The following is a 20,075-nucleotide window of genomic DNA, read 5'->3' on the forward strand; positions in this document are numbered from 1 at the left end:
GTTTGCAAGATGACAGTGTTGGGAGAAATGTCCTTCTGGGTTTCAGTGGGGGGAAAAGACAGTGGAATCATGGAGGCTGCTTGGAAAGATGGTTTTAATGATGGACAGGATCACATGGCTTGAGCTCCTGAACAGAAAAGGGGGACCACATGCTTCCAGATGTTGGGTGAAGAAGAAAAAGGGCAGAGATGCCGAGAGTGCCCTGGTTTTATGCCCTCTGCAGGGCCCCACTCCAGAGCTTCCCGATCCTGTGCAGTCTCATTGGTGGTGAGACTCCCAGAGTTGCAGGGACAACTCTGTAGGCCTGTGATGGCAAACCTATGGCACAGGTGGCACAGAGGGCCCTCTCTGCAGGCACCCCAGCCGTCACCCCAGCCCAGCTCCACCATGCATGTGTGTGTACCTCCTGCTGGCCTGCTGTTCTTTGGGTCTCTGCCATGCATGCATGGGGTCTGGGGCGCATGCACATATGCGGGGGTGCTTGCATTGCGTTTTGGAGGTTCGCGTGAGTTCGCGCACCACCACCCCCGCACCCTGTTTTGAGCCTGGAAGGCCACCTGCACCAACCTGCGAGCCAAAAATTGTGGGGGCAAAGCATATGCACGGCGGGGGTGCTTGCATTGCATTTTGGGGTTTTGCGCACGCACTTTGGGCACCCAGCACCAAAAAGGTTAGCCATTACTGCTGTAAGCTGTGCTGAGACCTAAGCCTGTTTGTCCTTCTGGCTGAAGGAATCCTCCCAGGTTCCATGTGGTGAGATCCTACCTTTGTTATGTAGAATAGACTCATCCAAGCCTTAATGGCTCATTGAGAAAGTGTAGGAGAGAGGGAGCCGAGTTTCTGCCTCCCTTTTAGAGGAAATATTCTGACCTTTTAATATTTCCCAGAATATTTAATTTTCTAGGAGAGGGGGTGGGCTTTAACTTCCTACAATAGGTATAAGAATAAACATGAATATGAATGAAATGGGGACGAATAAGTGGGGACAGTAGGACAGGGATGGCAGACAGGATGGTGCGCTTATGCATGCCCCTTACAGACCTCTTAGGAGTGTGATGAGGTCAATAGTAGGCAGTTTAAGGTTAAAGTAATGGGGTGGCGTTTCCCCACCCCCACCCCCTTCCTCAAATAGCACGCTGACTGGAATTTGCACAAGGTTCCCCATCCCTAAACCACAGCTGGAGAATATTAAATTATCAGGGTAATGCACACTAAAAAACAGAGACATCCCCCTGCGAACAAAAGTGTGCATAGTCAAAGCTCTGGTTTTCCCAGTTGCAATATATGACTGTGAAAGTTGGACCATAAGAAAGGCTAAGCACCAAAGAATGGAGGCCTTTGAACTCTGGTGCTGGAGAAGACTCCTGCGAGTCCCTTGGACTGCAAGGTGATCAAAGTGGTCAGTCCTAGAGGAGATCAACCCTGACTGCTCTTTAGAAGGCCAGATCCTGAAGAGGAAACTCAAATACTTTGGCCACCTAACGAGAAGGAAGGACTCCCTGGAGAAGAGCCCAATGCTGGGGACGATGGAGGGCAAAACAAGAAGGGGACGACAGAGAAGGAGGTGGCTGGATGAAGTCACTGAAGCAGTCGGCGTGAGCTTAAATGGACTCCAGACAGGGGTGGGTTTCTCGCCCCGTTCCAACCGGTTCGGTTGGAACGGGGCCGGTGGTGTCCTCGTGCACGCACACGGCGCACGCATGCGTACTAGCGTCTGTGCGATGCTCCAGCTGCTCCTGGAGGATCGCGCAGGCGCTGTATGCGTCCTGTGCATGCGTGGAAGCGCAGAACTCGTCAAAACTGGGTAAGGAGCGCGGGCGCGCGGGTGGGCCAGTCGCCGTTCCCAGAAGTTACTTCCGGGTTCGCCGACCAACCGGTTTGCAGGGACCGCCGCGAACCGGTTGAAACCCACCCCTGACTCCAGAGGATGATAGATGACAGGAAGGCCTGGAGGAACGTTGTCCATGGGGTCGCGATGGGTTGGACATGACTTCGCAACCAACAACAACAACTTTGCTTTTGAGGTTTTGCTCAACCAAGATGAGAACCTTTTTTTAAAAAAGAAACTATTCTTCCCAAAGAAATGACAGCTGAATTTGATCCAACTCTTGGTTGAAGATAAAGAGAACCTCAATCTTTGCATTTGTAGAAAAGACCTAGAAACAAGATTTAAATGAGGTAAACAGCTCCAAAATAATTGAATGAGCTGAAATATTCTCAAGGTTCAAATAGTTTGGCCACCTAATGAGAAGGAAGGACTCCCTGGAGAAGAGCCTCATGCTGGGAAAGATGGAGGACAAAAGAAGAAAGGGATGACAGAGAATGAGGTGGCTGGATGGAGTCACCGAAACAGTTGGTGTGAGCTTAAATGGACTCCAGAGGATGGTAGAGGACAGGAAGGCCTGGAGGAACATTGTCCATGGGGTCACAATGAGTAGGACACAACAAATGCAGATGTTGTGATTGGGTGCCCAAAGTGACTGACTTGTGTCCAAGGGAGACTTCAGAGGTCTCAGAGAACAGACTAAAGATGCTGGGATGCTCATATTTCTTCATGGGGTCTTTGGGGACAGCATACATTCTTCCTGAGGATGAAAGGAAACACTGTTTTATTTTTAAGTTTCAGATCTTCCCCCTGCTTTCCTCTATTCTGGAAAAGCAGGGCAGTTTAGCTGGGAATAGTGTCTTCAGAACCACCCTGTAGTAGGTGGTAGGAAGTAAGAATAGGACGCTGTGGTTGGGAAACTGGCATTTCCTGTATGATCTATTGTGTTTTTTCATTTAACAAAAGAGAATTAGGGAAAACAGCCAAGTGTACCATATATAAAATTATGTGGAAGTGATGACATGGCTTTACCACAAAAATCTAAGATCTGTTTCAAGGAGCAAGCCGTTATTCCTTCTTATGGGTCAAACAGACTTCACAGATTAACAGAGTTGGAAGGGACCTTCTAGGTCAGTGGTTCCCAAACTTGGCAACTTTAAGACTTGTGGACTTCAACTCCCAGAATTCTCCAGCCAGCTCCTGGCTGGAGAATTCTGGGAGTTGAAGTCCACAAGTCTTAAAGTTGCCAAGTTTGGGAACCACTGTTCTAGGTCATCTAGTCCAACCCCCCCCACCTCATTCAACCAGGAGACCCTACACCATTTCTGACAGATGACAGTCCAGTCTCTTCTTGAAAGCTTCCAGTGATGAAGCTCCCACAACATCTGAAGGCAACTTCTGTTCCATTGGTTGATTGGGTCTTTTCTCTTTGTGTTGGATTTTGGTTAGACCAGTGTTTCTCAACTTCAGCAATTTGAAGATGTGTGGACTTCAATTCCCTGTGCTGCCTGGGTAATTAAGGGGGTTGAAATCCACAAATCTTCCAGTTGCTGAAGTTAAAAAACACTGGATTAGACAGTTCCCCAGAGATATAACCCCTTCAAGCAGAAGGCTATACAATCAGGGACCCCATCACCCAAGCTGAGTAGAAAAATGAGTTCAGATAAAACAGAAAGCAAAAACGTGTAGAATCACTGGGTTAAAAATTGTTTTTACTATGACATTTTTTTTCAATACAATAAAACAATGTTGTATCAGATGCTTGACAGCCTTGGAAGTTTTTTTTTTAAACATATCATGTGCTGAAGTCCAGAACTGATGGCTGCCTACATGTTATATTTCCCCAGGATTGAACACAGCATGATTGAAAATTTTTAATTTCTATTAATTCACCAGCTGCATGCCTAAGTTATGGCATCAAATGCCAGCTTGAAAGTCCGGCAGTGATGGGTTTCAAAAAAATTTAGAACCTCTTCTGTAGGTGTGGCCAGCTTTGTGGAAGTGGCTTGCCGGCCATGTGACGGGGTGGGAGTGGCTTGCCAGCCATGTGACTGGGTGGTTGTGGCCAACTTATAAAATGTGAAACTCACTTAACAACGCTCTTGCTTAGGAACCAAAATGTTGGCTCAGAAACTCTGGCATTTGAAGTACGCAAGTTTTAAAGCTGTCAAGTTACAAGACCCTGGCACCCCTAACCCTTTAGAAAATAAAAACCCCAGGGGTGTTCAAACTTGACAGCTTTAAGACTTTAAGGTTTAGATAGGACTCTTAGAGGCGAGCGGGGCGATTGGTGAGTCAGCCAATCAGTGAGCGGAGGGCGGGGCAAGTATGGTGCGGACGGGCGAGGGGGAGAGAGCGAGAACCGGTTCTAAATGGCACAGTAGATTTGTGGAACCTCTTCTATAGAAGAGGTTAGAACTGGCAGGAACCCACCCCTGGAGTCCGGTCTATACTTGCATCTGAATTCTGCAACTGGGCCCCCAAATTGTGGCTACTTAGTTTATCAGCCTAGACTCAACTTTATTAAACATTCTTGCCCTTTGCATACTTCACAAAACAATAGCTAATATTTCTCAACCTCAGCAACTTTAAGATGTGGACTTCAACTCCCAGAATTCCCTGCTGAGCCAGCTTCAAGGCTCTTGCTACATTCATCAAAGTACATGTACATAGGATCCTCCTTTTAATGCTAAGTCTGTATCCTGTTGGTTTAATTCAGTGGAATTCATGGAATGATTTAAGCCCAACAGATTTGTAACTTCATACACATTCCTTCTACTGTCGCACATGCCAAGTCACTTACACTTTTGAATTAAGGCAGTGAGTGCTCGCCTGTAGTTTATTTAACTCTGGTTTATTAAGACCAGGGGTGGGTTTCAACCGGTTCGCGGCGGTCCCTGCGAACCGGTTGGTCGGCGAACCCGGAAGTAAGTAACTTCCGGGAACGGCGAAGGGCGCACCTGCCCGCGCTCCTTACCCGGTTTTGACGAGTTCTGCGCTTCCACGCATGCGCAGGACGCATACAGTGCCTGCGCGATCCTCCAGGAGCAGCTGGAGCATCGCACAGACGCTAGTACGCATGCGTGCGCCGTGCACGTGGACGCCGCTGGCCCCATTCCAACCGAACCGGTTGGAACGGGGCGAGAAACCCACCCCTGATTAAGACACATACGCAATTGGGTGTGCTCACACAATATATTCATATAAAATCACAGTCCATAGTTGTAAAATCACATTGGCTGGTTCACATAGACTGTAAGCCATAGAAGAGTAGTAAACCGGATCTCATCTTAGTATATGCTCGTGAATCAAGCTGGTGAGTTTCACACAGGCCCTGCTGAACACATTGATATGTAGAAAGTCAAGCAATAGCACTTAGACTTATATACCACTTCACAGTGCTTTTACAGCCCTCTCTAAGCAAGTTTACAGAGTCAGCCTCTTGCCCCCAACAATCTGGATCCTCATTTTATCCACCTTGAGCCTGGTGAAATTTGAACTGCCAAATTGCAGGCAGCCGGCAGGCAGCAGAAGTAGCCTGCAGTACTGCACTCTAACCACTGCGCCACCTTATGATTCCTATAATGACAAGTCAGATTCCTTTGGGGTGCTCACGGGTAGGACTTGGTTTCAACCATCTCTCCTGCTGTTGATCCCTAATCAGAGATCTACCATTTCTGAAAGATAAACTTTGCTCTTGTCTCTTTTTGCCTGCAAGGAAGACGGTCTTGGGTGAGCTGTCCAGATTTCTGATAACATATCAGTAAAGAAAAGTCTTGGCAGTTCTTGGCAGTTCTCCCAGGAATTGGAGATGGGGGAGTTGAGATTATGCTTGCTTTTTCTTAACCCACTGCTGTTCCATCTCTTCTATAAGAAGATCTGAATTATTGGCACACTATTGTTCTTCCTTCACATAATGTTCCATCTGCTAAGAGCAGGATTTCTCAACCTGGGCCACTAAGATGTAGGATCTGCAATTCTCTGGCAGCTGCTGTCCACACATCTTGAAATGGTCCAGGGCTGACAACCTGGTCTAGAATGCAGAACATGTGACAAACCAAAGTCCCACTGTAACTAAGGAATTGGTTTCCCCAACAAGCAAGCTAGAAAAATGGTCTTGTTGGTATACAACAAGATAAAATTCTCTTAGTTAAGATTGATTGTAAGAATCCAGGATACCTATTCTTCTAGGAATCTAAATATTTGAAGACATCAGGATTTTGACTTGCCTACCCCTCACCTTTACAAGACTGGCACCAAAAGAATGTCATTTGTCCCTTGTTAGTCAAACCACCTAGAGAAATTCCTTGTGACTAGGAAAGGAAGTTCCTTGACTCCACCCAGATTTTAATCTATAAATTTTTTAAAATTTAGTTTTTGATGGAAAAGGCATTTCCAAGCCACAGGCTTTGTTTGGAAAAAAAAAGATGCCGTTGCAAAGAAAATACTGAAAATGATCAGAGGTCATATGTCCACTGCTGAGATTTGTGTGATGCGGCGATCTGAATCCATTTCGTAACGATAGCGGTACTCCTCCATCAGGTTCTGGCAAGCATCCCGTAGACCATTCATCCAGGTCTTGATGCCCTCACGATTCAGGTAAAGCACAAAGAGGAAGATGATGCCAATTATCCCCAGAACTATACCCAATGCGGCGTATGAGGACTGAAGAACATTTTCACTATGTTGAATGTAGTGGCACTCCAGATCTGCACCCACTAGTTCCACCAAGGAGGTGTTCTTCAGAGCCTGGGGGAAAATGCAGGCTAGTTTTTCCACATCTACTACTTGTCGGCTTTGGTTCAGCCAGTTGACCAGTTCTTCAATGTCACAATTGCATACAAAAGGGTTGTCTTTCAGAAAGAGGCTAAGGTGGGACTGTCTCCCCAGGGCAAACAAAGCTTCACCCCTCAAAGTTTTGAAGGCATTTGAGGTCAAATCAAGGTACTTAAGGTGAAGTCCAGAAAAGGTAGAGTTCTTGATATCTATCAAGGAATTGTTCCTCAAGTCTAAGTACTCAAGTTTAGGGAGGCTGGACAACATCCCAAGGGGCAAGTAGATGATCTTGTTGCTGGTGAGTTCAAGCTTGGAGAGATTCTGGAAGCCCCCTTGGACAAGGGCAGTTGCCACCGGGCGGATGGCAGAGAAGTTGTACAGGGAGTGACTGAGATTCAGCTCCTGGATTGAATTGTTCCTAGCACTGAAAGCATCAGGGTGGATGGTGACTAAGTGATTATAACTCAGGTCTAAGTAGCGCAGGTTCTGGAGGTTAGAGAAGGCGTGGGACTCCACCGCATTAATCCTGGAAGGCGAAAAGGAACAACACTGGCATCATTCAAGAATAACCTCATCTGGAAATGGGAGAGAAGGAAGAAAGAGGAAAGGAGAGGAAGGAGGGAAGGGACAGAAAGAGAAGGAGATAGGCAGTGGTGGGATTCAGCCAGTTCCCACCTATTCGGGAGAACCGGTTCTTAACTTTCTAAGAGGTTCAGACAACTGGTTGTTGGAAGAAATCTTTTTTTGTTTTTTTTCCGCTTTACAGGGCTAATCCTGTAAGGAAGGCAGGAAGGAAACATTCTGGTGTTGTTTCTAGCCTAATCTTTATTGCCTTGCCTACAGAAACTGCCTCTCCCTCTCCGGTTAACCCTTATTACATTGTAACAATAGCAATAGCAATAGCAGTTAGACTTATATACCGCTTCATAGGGCTTTCAGCCCTCTCTAAGCGGTTTACAGAGTCAGCGTATTGCCCCCAACAACAATCTGGGTCCTCATTTTACCCACCTCGGAAGGATGGAAGGCTGAGTCAACCCTGAGCCGGTGAGATTTGAACAGCCGAACTGCAGAACTGCAGTCAGCTGAAGTAGCCTGCAGTGCTGCATTTAACCACTGCGCCACCTCGGCTTGTAACAGCTAAGGCAAAGTGCCCATCAACCTGAGTAATGTTGAGTTGGCCACGCCCACATGGTCACATGACCACTAAGCTCCGCCTATCCACCTGATCATTAGAACAGAGAACCAGTTGTTAAATTATTTGACTCCCACCACTGGAGAGAGGGCAGGAGGAGGAAGAGAGGAGTAGGGGAGAGGCAAGGGAAGAAGGAAAGGGTAAGATGAGGAGGAAGGAAGGAAGTAGTGAAGAGAGAGAGAGCGAAAAGAAAAGAAAAAATAGGGTGGTGACAATACAAAATAGGGATGGTAAGCAAAGCAACCCAGAATGTGTATTTTAACCTTTTATATGGAAAAATAAATATGCAAAAGTGATAAAGATAAACAAGAACAATAACTATGTAAATGTATACTTGTAACTATATGTAAGAGAGTAAAAATAAAAACTTATTTAATAAAAAGAGTAACCTCATCTGAAATATACCGCGTTTTTCGGAGTGTAAGATGCACTCTCCCTCCCTAAAAAAGGGGGGAAATTTGGGTGTGTCTTATACACCGAATGTAGCCAAAAACACGAGGCACAGAGGAGGCAAAGGTCTGTGGCAATTCCTGTAATTTCTTTAATCTTTCTATTGCTAGACCCCCTTCTAAAGCCAGTCAACAGGAAGATGAAGGAACATTGCATAGAACTCAAAAGCAGATCTCTGGCATATCTAACTCAAAGGACCAGGCAGTGGCTAATAAAGAGAAAAATGTTGATTGACATCTGATAACAAAGATGTAGTGCAAGCAGTTTTAATTTGTAGGATTTTACTGGGGGGAAAGTGCAGGTTGCTTAGATTTCTTTCCTTCCTCCTTGGGCTCATAAGCATCTTCAAGCCAGGAGTATTTTGAACAGCTCACATAACGAAAGGAGTAAATCCCATTTATTTTAGCATGGTGACATTGACAATGGTGGAATATAATTATTAAAGAAAAGATACCAAAGGAGGGATAAAATGAAATGTGAATAACAAACATTAAAATACTTTTAAAATTATTTTAAATTAAAATGAATTGTTGAATTGTTCCATGGTGTTATATCCTGTAGTGAGTTGGCCATGGCAAGTTGGCCATGTTGAGTTGGCTGCAGCTAGTTGATCTATTTCGTTCCAGTCCCAATTATGATTGTAAATCAAGGACTACCTGTACTTTTCCTCCAATGCTTGAGGTCCTTAACCTAATATGCTCCACACTGTAGCCTTCTTAAGCCAATAATAACAAGGGCAGCCCTGTCTCCTATCCTACTCCATTTGTTGTGGCCCGCCAGTGGCCAGCAGAGCTGGCAGCAGATTCGGACAGTGAGGAGGTTGGGGAGGAACATGGGCCAGTTCTGGAGTCTGGCGAAGGCTCTGATGAGGGCTCTGCATTGGAGGCAGAGATGGGGCCAGGGCCATCTGGCAGTTACCAGCTGCCTTCGGAGTCAGATATCAATGAGGCAGACGAACAGCTGGAGCCTCTGCATGCACAGAGTTGCCAGATGAAGAGAACAGCTAAGGAACAAGGGTCGACTTGGGAGTAAAGCCACAGGTGGACAGTGAATGGCTCCTCCCATAGGGAATACAAGAAGAATGAAAGGGGAGGGGTGTTTGCAGGAGACAATCAGTTCATTCCTGCATTCTTGCCAAGTATTGCGACGTCTGAGAGATATCAGCCTGGCCACTCTCCAAGCCTGATAAAGGTTGTGAGCTATCTTGAAAGACTGTGGGAGAGGAAAGACTTTGCTGGAGAGGAATTCACTGTAAATTAAATAAAAGGGGTTTATCGGGACGAGGACTCGGCTTCGTGCTGTTGGGGAAGCCCAGGTCAGAACACCATTTCATCTTAGTTCCTCACCCATCAGGAAGCTTTACCTGTTATTAGCCAAGGAGAGCGTGACCAGATTGTGGAGTCCTTGGAGATCCTGGCTGCCAACATAGGCAATCTGGTTGCCAGTGATAAAGAGGTTGCGGGTGTACCCAGGAATACCAGCGGGGATGGAGGTCAGTTCCTTCTGGACACACTTCACCGTACGAGCTGGCTCAGAACATTCGCAAGGAACCGGGCACGGATGGCAGGAAAGGGGTGCCAGAAGCAAGAAAAGGAGGGTCCAACCACCGTAGAGGCCCCCAGGGGTCATTTCCAATAAATGCCAATTGTCGCAATTCCTGGCTGACAAAGGAAGAAAAAGATGATCAGAATCCATAAACAGAATCTATTACAAGCCAGAGGAAGAATCTCCATGTAAGACAGTTTGTTTGGGTTTTTTTAAGTTTTTTATTTTTCCCTTTCAAGTTCATTCACAAGTATACATTCTTATGGTTGCTTTTTAACATTTGTCTATTTATCATTGGCCTCTATAGTTATTTTTACACATATATGTAATTCCGTTTGGGTCACTTTCTTGCCACCTCGTGCCTCTTATTTTGCAACAACCTTGCTCCTTCTATCTTCTCAACCTCCCTTCTCTGCATTCTTCTTTCCTCGTCTCCTTCTTTCTTTCTTCTTCGCCTCTCTTTCCCCTCTTCTCTTCCCTTCTCCTCCTTCTCCATGTAAGACAGTTTGACCTACAACTCTAAGATGTTGGTCTACAATTCCCAGGATTCCCAGTCAGCATCATTAACAGAGAACTGACCCAAAGTATAAATATCCAGATAGGCTTCCAGCACTGGTACTGGAGCATTTTGACCATTCAAAGTTACAACAGTGCTGAAAAAAGTGATTTATGACCATTTTTCATATTATCCTGGACATCAATTGCTTCAGCTCCTACCCTCAAAATGACGCTATAGAGCATTGCACACCAAGACAACTAGACACAAGAACAGTGTTTTCCCGAATGCCATCACTCTGCTAAACAAATAATTCCCTCACCACTATAAAACTATTAACTAAGGCTGCATTAATATTATTATTAGTCTTCTCATCGTTCCTATCACCCATCTCCTCCCACTTATGACTGCAGGACTGTAACGTTGTTGCTTGTATCCTTACAATTTATATTGATATTGATTGTTTTCCGATTGCTTATTTGTACTCTGACTATCATTAAGTGTTTTACCTTATCATTCTTGACCAATGTATCTTGTCTTTCTGGTACACTGAGAGCATCTGCACCAAAGACAAATTCCTTGTGTGCCAATCACACTTGGCCAAGAAAGAATTTTATTCTATTCTATTCTATTCTACATCATCCCCATGATCACATGATTTGCATTCGGAAACTTGACAACTGTTTCATATTTATGATAGTTGCAGTGTCCCGGGTCATATGATCCTCCTTTTGCGACCTTCTGACAAGAAAAGCCAAAGGGTAAGCCAGATTCACTTAAGGACTGGGTTACTAAGTCAACAATCGCAATGATTCACTTAACAACTGCAAGAAGAAAAGTTGCAAAATGGGGCAAAACTCACTTAACAACTTTCTCACTTAGCAACATAAATTCTGGGCTCAACTGTGGTTTTAAGTTGAGGACTACCTATATTTTTCTGTGGCCCAAGTGCAGGATGTGAGATCAATATCTTTTACGTTACAGGATAGCAAATTTCAGTGGAATATTTAAAAAGAATTTTGCAGCGGCACGAACTAGTTTTTAGAGTGGAATCATTGGGAAATGGCTTGGGGAGGAGGTGAATTCTTCTCTGGAGGTGTTAAGATTAACTGGACAACTCTCTTTAGGAGTGTTACAATGTGAGTTTCTGCCCTAAACAGAATTCAATGCAATGATTTGAAGTCCTCTTAAATCATGAAATCTATGAAATTCTGTCTACCCTTCCTCTTTCTCTTCCACAGAATGGAACCCCAGCCAAAACTTGATTTGGCTTCTACTAGTTTGCGATACTTCATATGACTTCAGACTCCGCTTTTGGGACTTAGCATTCAAAATGCTTCAGAGATCATATACTGTGTATTCACACAAACAGTACAAAACCTCTTACTAAACCTTCCCAAGCTGTAAGGTTGATCAAGATCAAGCTGTACAGTTATGCATTTACATCAGTCTGGAAGATGGAATAAATTTATCTTTTGCAATCTGGCCATCCTTAGGCTCTCAGGTTTTGCACACAATTCTAACACCCAACATTTCTGGTTCAATGAATCAGGTAGCACATGAGAATTAAGCCATTCCCCTATTGTATAAGGTGTCTGAAGAGCCTAGTATGGGTGAAGATAGAGCATGCCAACTTTCCAGCCGTGTGGAATTTCACTGTTAACATTTTGGACTGCCCAGTTAGTGAAATGTTGAGACTCTCGAGATGAGTGAGTGGAGTGGGAGACATTACTTTTTGTAGGTGCTTTAAAAAAAACACAAAAAAAACCTCACATCATTTCCTTTTCCTTAAAAAAAGTTCTGATTTCTTCTCCCTTATGCACATGGGGAATATTCCGTTGTATAGGATGTCCATTCTAGAAAGTTAGAACTGGATTGTCTCATTCCGCCTTTATTCTGGGATGGAAGCTAACAGGAAGAGTCCAGATTAAATGAATTTGGTAAGAAGGCTTACCTTACAATACCTGGTAAATATAGATAAAAGATAAGATTTGAACTGTAATTCTATTTAGCCATTGAGATCTTGGCTTGTTCAAATATCTGTCATAAAGCAAAACTACTCTTTTGTTGTTGTTAGTTGTGAAGTCATGTCTGACCCATCGCGACCCCATGGACAACGTTCCTCCAGGCCTTCCTGTCCTCTAGCATCTTCTGGAGTCCATTTAAGCTCACGCTGACTGCTTCATTAACTCCATCCAGCCACCTCATTCTCTATCATCCCCTTCTTTTGCCCTCAATCGTTCCCAGCATTAGGCTCTTCTCCAGGGAGTCCTTCCTTCTCATTAGGTGGTCAAAGTATTTGAGTTTCCTCTTCAGGATCTGGCCTTCTAAAGAGCAGTCAGGGTTGATCTCCTCTAGGACTGACCACTTTGATCGCCTTGCAGTCCAAGGGACTCACAGGAGTCTTCTCCAGCCACCATAGTTCAAAGGTTTCCATTCTTTGGCACTCAGCCTTTCTTATGGTCCAGCTTTCACAGCCATACATTGCAACTGGGAAAACCATAGCCTTAACTATACACACTTTTGTTGACTACTCCACTATCAAGATAATGGGCAAGTTTGATATTCCTCATCCTGGGGTCCTCCCACTGTGCTGGACATCAGCTCCTGCCAGGATGACCAATTGATTTTTCTTGTCTGTTTTCATCCCCCCCCCCCCCCCATCCAACTACCTTGGCAGTTGTCATAAATATACCTCAGCCCAATTTTCTGGTCACACCTACTTACAGAATGAAGGGAGAATGTAACAATCCAGTTCTAACTTTCTAGAATAGCCATCCCATTTTGACTACAATGGAAGATGCTTCTGAAATATTTCCCATATACATTTTAACTCCTTGCAAGCAGAAAGTCCAGCATAAGAGAGAACAAGCCAGATCTTATTTCTCAGGAAAAGTCTTTTTTTAAAAAAAAAAAACCAATAAAAATGTTCACTCATATATCTGAAGTCTCAACATTTCATTTTTAAAACCCCTTCATCCAGTCCAGACCACTCCTCAGCCAGAATGGATCCTGGAGAACCTTTTGTGAGAAAAATAATTACGACATTTCCATCCTATTATCCTTAGTGCTCAAAAGACAGTAAGATACAAGCATGAAGGTACCCCTCGCACATATGTGCTAGTCGTTCCTGACTCTAGGGAGCAGTGCTCCTTTCTGTTTCAAAGCCGAAGAGCCAGTGCTGTCCAAAGACGTCTCCACGGTCATGTGGCCAGCACGGCTAAACGACGGAAGGTGCACAGAACGCTGTTACCTTCCCACCAAAAGTGGTCCCTATTTTTCTACTTGCATTTTTACATGCTTTTGAACTGCTAGGTTGGCAGAAGAAGATACAAGCATAGGCATCATTATTAAATCGAGATAATAAAAGATAAGCAAGCACCCACCGGTGAAAAGCTATTGTTGCTGGTCAATCAGATTAAAAGCTGGACGTCTGTCTGGACATCAGGGGCTTCTCCATCCCTCCAGGCTGAAGTTGGCTGCCGCTCGCCCCTCTGCCCTTTTCGCTGCCTCCCACCTACCCACCCGACCAAATCTTTGGGGCCAGGCAGCCAATCAGAAGACAGGTCTGCCACCCCCACCCCACTCCGCCGTCCCCAACCCAGCCCTCAATACAACCCCCTCCCCAAAACGACCCCGTCTCCCCCCCCTCTGCTTTAACACATGCGCCCCACTAACGGCTTCTCCAGTCAGCTAGACGTAACGCACAAATCCCAAAGCGCCATTTCTTTTTTTAAAAAACGAGGGCGGGGGGGGTTGGAGAGAAGCGAAACGCGAAACTGAGGCAAACTTCTCCCGGAGGAGCAGCCGACGCGCTGCCTTGCTTTCTGCCCTCCCCGCGGCGCCAGCCTTCCCAGCCCCGGTTTGTGTGTGTGTGTGTGTGTGTGAGGGGGGGGGGAGTCCTTCCCCTTCTCCGACACGGATCCGCCGGGCCAGACAATGGGATGCGAGGATTCCGAGGGGCGAAGAGGGCGGGGATGCAGGGCATGGGGGTCCCGCCTCGTTTTCCCAGCCTTCCGAGCCCGCCCCCTTAAAGACAGAGCCGCCCGTCTGGCAGAGCTCAGAAGCCCCTCTGCTCCCCCCTCTCCTGCTCGCTTTAATCTTTCCCTCAGCTGGGGTCTTATGTGTCCCAGCAACAGCTACCCACTCCCCAAAAAGGGGGAGTAATGTGGTTTCTTCCTCCCATCACTAACAGGGCAGCATCTTTTGCAAAGCTGCCCTCAACTGGTACCCTCCAGATGTGATTGGTGACAATCCCTAACCCTCCTTGAGCTGGGGTCTTATTTGCCCCAGCAACAGCTGCAAAAAAGGTGGGGGGATTTATGTGGTTTCTTCCTCCCATCACTTAACAGGGCAGCATCTTTTGCAAAGCTGCCCTCAGCTGGTACCCTCCGGATGTGATTGGTGACAATCCTTATCATGCCCAGCTAGTGGCATTTCTGGGAAATGGTGCCCCCTGCTTCTGGAGGGATCCCTTGGTCACCTGGACTGACACCTATCAATCTGGAATGGGCTACAGCTACTTCAAAGCATCCGTCAGAGGGTGGAAATTAAAGTCTGGGTGGGTTGATTGGCATTCATGCAATTTGTGTAGCTGCCCATCTCAAACCAAAGACTCTGGGCGGTGGACAACCCACCCTCCCCCCAATTAAAATGATTAAAACATGATGCAAAAAAAGAAAGAAAAGAAATTAAATACAAATAGCAGCTAAAAGATAATATCAGTGTTAACACAACAAGGAAAAGGGGCCCTTCATACAGTAGGGACCTCGGCGGGACACATAGCCAAATCTTCAAGACCCCTTTAATGACTTAGCAGGGTTGAGGCCAACCTGATATCTGGTGGAAAACTGTTCCAGAAAGCAGGAGCTACAGCAGAGAAGACATTTCTCCTGGTCTCTGTTGTCCAAGCTTACCTATTCTCCAGTTCTTGACTGTCCGTTGTGACATGAGCCACTGTGTTCTTCGTTGCCCCATGTATATGAGATTAAGGCCAAATTATTGATGTTAGGTGAATTTAAGGGCTCCATCCAGGGGTGGGATTTAGCTGGTTCGGGCAAATCGGTAGCTTTGATGATCAGCTGGGGAGCAAACCAGTTCACTCCGATGATCAGATTAGCCCACCCTTGCGCTTTACTTACCTATATCCTATCATCTGATTAGCATGGCTAATGCAGGTTGCCGCGCTTCAGCTGTGTTACTCCCCAAGAAGTAACGAGGAAGGTAAGTTTTGGTAAAACTGCACATGCATGCAAAATACGCGATCACCGAACCGGTTGTTAAACCAGCCAGATCCCATCACTGGCCCCATCTGGAAAAGAAAATGACCACTCCTTTTATAGATGTGTTTCCAAACCATCAACAATGAAGTTGCTACTTTTGCTCTGCTGTCATGTAAAACTTGGAAAGAATTACTTAGGTTCTTAGCTGCGGCCTTCGCTTAATTTTGCTGTAACCTTTTATACCTAACCCTCCTTGTATGCCTTTATTTTACAATGTTTTGCTGTTTTTTTGTTGCATTTTATGGCATGCCTTATTGTATTATGTTTTATATTATATCCTTATTTATTAGGTCTCCAAAACAGATATAAGACATGAAGTTGCCTTTTATGTTCTTTCCTTTTTTCCAAAAACTTAGGACACTCCACCTGGGACTCATTCTTCCTCCCTTCCATTTCTTCCCCTTAGAATTTAGGCAAACCTTTTCTCTATTAAAAACTTCAACTTAGTTCCATTTTTGAAAGGGGAGGGGCTTCAAAAATGCATCCATTCAATCTTATCTCATGACTATAGAATAAGAGAGTTGGAAGGGACCTTGGAGGTCTTCTAGTCAATCCCTGGCTCAACTAGGAGAGCCAATATCATTCTGGACAAATGGCTATCCAATCTCTTTGAAAACCTTCAATGATGGAGCACCCGCAACTTCTGAAGGCAAGCCATTCCATTGATGGTTCTCACTGACAGAAAATCTCTCCTTAATTCTAAGTTGGATGTCTCTTTATTAAGCTTCCATCCTCCTTGTATGTCTCTTCGTTAAGCTTCCAGCCTTCTTGTCTTGCTCCCAGGTGCTCTGGAGAATAGCTCTTCTTCCTTGTGGCAGCCCCTCAAATATTGGACCGCTGCTATCCTGTCACCCCTAGTTTTTCTTTTCATTAAAACTAACCATATCCAATTCCAGCAACTGTTCTTTATATGTTTTAGCCTCCAGTCTCCTAACCATTTTTGTTGCTCTTCTCTGCACTCTTTCTAAAGTCTCAACATCTTTCTTTTATCCGTTCTATCTAATCTCTTCTCACATATCCCTTTCTGACTTTTCTATTTCTAGGCAACAAATAAATCAGTGATAGGATCATTATTTGGGGCACTTGGGAATCGGCACACAGTTACAATGGTCACAGCTTCCCACAGTCACATCATCACCCCTTGTGATCTTCACTGCCAGCTTCCAATAAGTCAAGTCAATGAGGAAACCACCCACCACCTGATCTTATGCTTAATGATTGCACATGATTCCCACAACCTGAACTGTCATTGTACACTGAAGATCACATTTAATTTTGTTGTATAAGGTACAGTGACAATAAAGTAAAGTAAATAATACACAGTTCTTATAAGCTAAATCATAGACATAAGCAAAGAGAGGATGCCTAAAGTTCGTGACCCCTCAAAACCGTGCTCAACTAAACCGTGCCCGATTAAACCGCGTCGCTGACGTCATCAACAGGGCGACAACAGCCAGCACGGAGAAAGAAGGGCGCTTTAAATAGTGCTTTGAAAGCAAGCCAATTCAACTTAAGGTAAGGGTTAGGTTTAGGGTTAGGGTTAGGGTTAGGGTTAGGTTAAGGGTTAGGGTTAGGGTTAGGGTTAGGTTAAGGGTTAGGATTAGGGTTAGGGTTAGGTTTAGGGTTAGGTTAAGGGTTAGGTTTAGGATTAGGTTTAGGGGGGTTAGGTTTAGGTTTAGGGGTTAATTTTAGGTTTAGGGTTTACAGCGTGCTTCTGTCTCCACGCTGTTGTCGCCCTGTTGATGACATCAGCTACGCGGTTTAGTCGAGCGCAGTTTTGTGGTGGAACCCCTAAAGTTATACATATGTGAGAGAAAATATACCTAAACTGTCCACCTGGGCCCATTTTACCTTGTGAGCTGCTAGCTTGCAGGTATATATATATATATTTTAAAAAGATGCATAGTTGGAACATTGGTAGAGGACAAAAACATTTCATTTCCCCACTTCTAAAGACTAGTTTTCAACTCAGCTCCCTCCTCCAGATATTATGCAGAGTTTTACAATCAGAGGTAAATCTTGGTAGCCAAGATTAGAGAACTGGCAAGGGTGGAACACAAAGCAGGCCACTTGAGTTGAGAGTTTGGAACATATTATCTGATGAGCAGATGGGAAGCTCAAGCAAGAAGGCAATCAAACAATGCAGCTTTCCTTGGATAAACACCAGCGGAAGAAGAGAGCAAGAGCTGGGAAAGAGGCTAATGAAGCAAGACAAGCTGTGAATCTTGACTGAGTTAAAAAACACATTCATTTTCATAGCAGGCTAAATGTGTCTAAATGTCTAAAAGTATCTAAATGTCTTTAGAAAGGGCCACACTGTGACTCCCTTCCCACACCTGTTCAAAAATACATAAATTGAAATAAGAAATCATCAGCCAGTTCAAAGCTTCATATTTAGGTATCCAATTTGTGACTGGATTCACACATAAGGTAAAACCACATAGACATTGACTTGGTTTCAGACTTAACACAATATTATCCTTCTCATCTTTCCTACTACCTTCCCCTGTTGTTATCTTATGATTTACTACTTGCTTGTATCTTATGATTTATGGTTGTATCTTGGGATTTATGATCTATGATTTATCACTTTGTTGTTTGTCTCAGTTTTTACACTGAGAGCTTATGCAGCGGAGACAAATTCTTTGTGTGGCCAATCACACTTGACCATTAAGGAATATTCCAATGTATGTCTCCAGCTAGGGTGCTTTATAGCATCCTGCCTTTTGAAACGTGGCCATTAGTGGTTTCACTCAATAAACCATGGTTAAAGATACTCCAGCTTCAGTGCTATGGAAATCCAAGGCATATATTGCGGGAGCTTTATCACTGGAGGTTTTCAAGAAGAGATTGGACTGCCATTTGTCAGAAATGTTACAAAGCTCCCTGTAACAGGATTGCCAAAAAGGCATTAAGATTTGTTAAGCTAATTTTGCGAAGCTTCCTCTTCGATAACATTGTACCGCTAACTAGGGCATACAAAACCTTTGCCAGACCAATTCTCGAATACAGCTCGTCTGCCTGGAATCCGCACTGCATATCGGACATTAAGGCAATTGAGCGGGTCCAGAAGTATTTCATGAGAAGAGCACTCCACTCCTCTGCTCACAATAGAATCCCTTATGCCACTAGGGTCGAAATTTGGGGCTTGGACAATCTGGAACTATGCCGCCTACCGTGTGACCTGAGCACAGAACACAAAATTGTCTGCTACAACATCCTACCTGTCAATGACTACTTCAACCTCAATAATACAGGGGCAAACAATAGATACACACTCAAGGTAAACCCCTCCAAGCTCGATTGCAGAAAATATGACTTCAGCAACAGAGTGGTCAACGCCTGGAATGCTCTACCTGACTCCATTGTTATAGCCTCAAACCCTCACAGCTTCAACCTCAAACTGTCTACCGTGGACCTCACCCCATTCCTAAGAGGTCCGTAAAGGGGGAGTGCATAAGCGCACCAGCATGCCTACCATCCCTGTCCTACTGTCCCCATTTATTTGTACTCATTTCCTTTCTACATGTCCATGTTTATACTTATATGTTATCTTATACATGTTTGAATAACTAACTAACTAACTAACTAACTAACTAAATAAATAAATAAATAAATAAATAAATAAATAAATGGTGTATGGTCTCCTGTTTAGGCAGAGGTTGGACTAAATGACCTACAAGGTTCTTTCCAACTCTGATATTCTGTTATCTGATTTATATCCCAGGTTCTAAAACTGCTCATAGTTTTGGATCTTTCTCACTTTCTCTCTTACGTCCACACATGCATGCTATGCTTGCTTGTGTCTTGCAGCATTAGAAGGAGTTGGGCTCCCTGACTGCCTCTCATTTGATCTAAGCCTCTGTTTAAAAAAAAAAAAAGGAAGGGGATGAGGGGGGAAGTTACTTAATGAGCATCAGGCCAGAGTGGGGGAGGTGAAGGCAGAAGGGAAAGGAAGATGAAGCAACATAGGAGACCTCTGTCATTTCAAAAGCCCTGGAGGCCCACCAGCTTAAGTGCAATTTGATATCATTGCACCAGGAGGAAGGCCTTTGATGCGAGGGAAGGGGGGGGGGAAGAGATGGCTTGCAGAAGGGAAAAGACACCCTCCCCATCATCCAGCTGTGACCAACCCCCCTCTCCCCACATCAAAGCATGCCTGGCAGCTGGATCCTGTGGCGACAGGCCTTCCTCCTTTGCAAACTCTTGCTTTCACAGGCTTTCCTGCTGGGTGGGTTCTTTTTCCCCTGCCTTTCAGCCTCTCTTTCTGTCCTCCTAAAGAACCACATAGCTTCCCTTAAATCCTGGAATGTTAATTCCCTGCTGCTGGGATCTCTTTCTTTGGTTCTCCCCTTCCCCCCTCCCTGCCCTTTTTGGATAGAGAGAGGAGGGCCCCACAGCCATGGATCCGATGGGAGGCAGGAAGGAGAGACGTGTCCAAGGCAAGGAGGAAATTAGGCAACTTCCATGATTCAGATTTAATGGCCTGGTTTGTGTGCCTAACTACAG

At 44.9% G+C, this 20,075-nt stretch overlaps 1 protein-coding gene across 2 annotated transcripts; it reads right to left on the reverse strand.

The window, feature by feature from the left end:
* Positions 1-5,614: 5,614 nt before the first annotated feature.
* LOC106553454 (trophoblast glycoprotein) lies at positions 5,615-13,790 on the reverse strand. Of its 2 annotated transcripts, XM_087727387.1 has the most exons (3): positions 13,671-13,790; positions 9,607-9,904; positions 5,615-7,127 (listed from the first exon to the last, which is right to left on the reverse strand). In XM_087727387.1, exons 2-3 carry the CDS (start codon positions 9,870-9,872, stop codon positions 6,290-6,292), a joined length of 1,104 nt encoding a protein of 367 aa, XP_087583513.1. In that variant the 5' UTR covers positions 9,873-9,904; positions 13,671-13,790; the 3' UTR covers positions 5,615-6,289. The 2 variants fall into 2 exon arrangements, with proteins under 2 accessions (XP_087583513.1, XP_087583512.1); XM_087727386.1 differs by lacking the exon at positions 13,671-13,790 and having other exon boundaries at positions 9,607-10,294.
* Between the last annotated feature and the right edge of the window lie 6,285 nt (positions 13,791-20,075).

The sequence above is a fragment of the Thamnophis sirtalis genome, unplaced genomic scaffold (genome assembly GCF_051295495.1).
Source record: "Thamnophis sirtalis isolate CommonGarterSnake01/CBP01778 unplaced genomic scaffold, rThaSir2_p1.2 scaffold_13, whole genome shotgun sequence".
In the NCBI taxonomy this organism is placed as follows: Eukaryota; Metazoa; Chordata; class Lepidosauria; order Squamata; family Natricidae; genus Thamnophis; species Thamnophis sirtalis.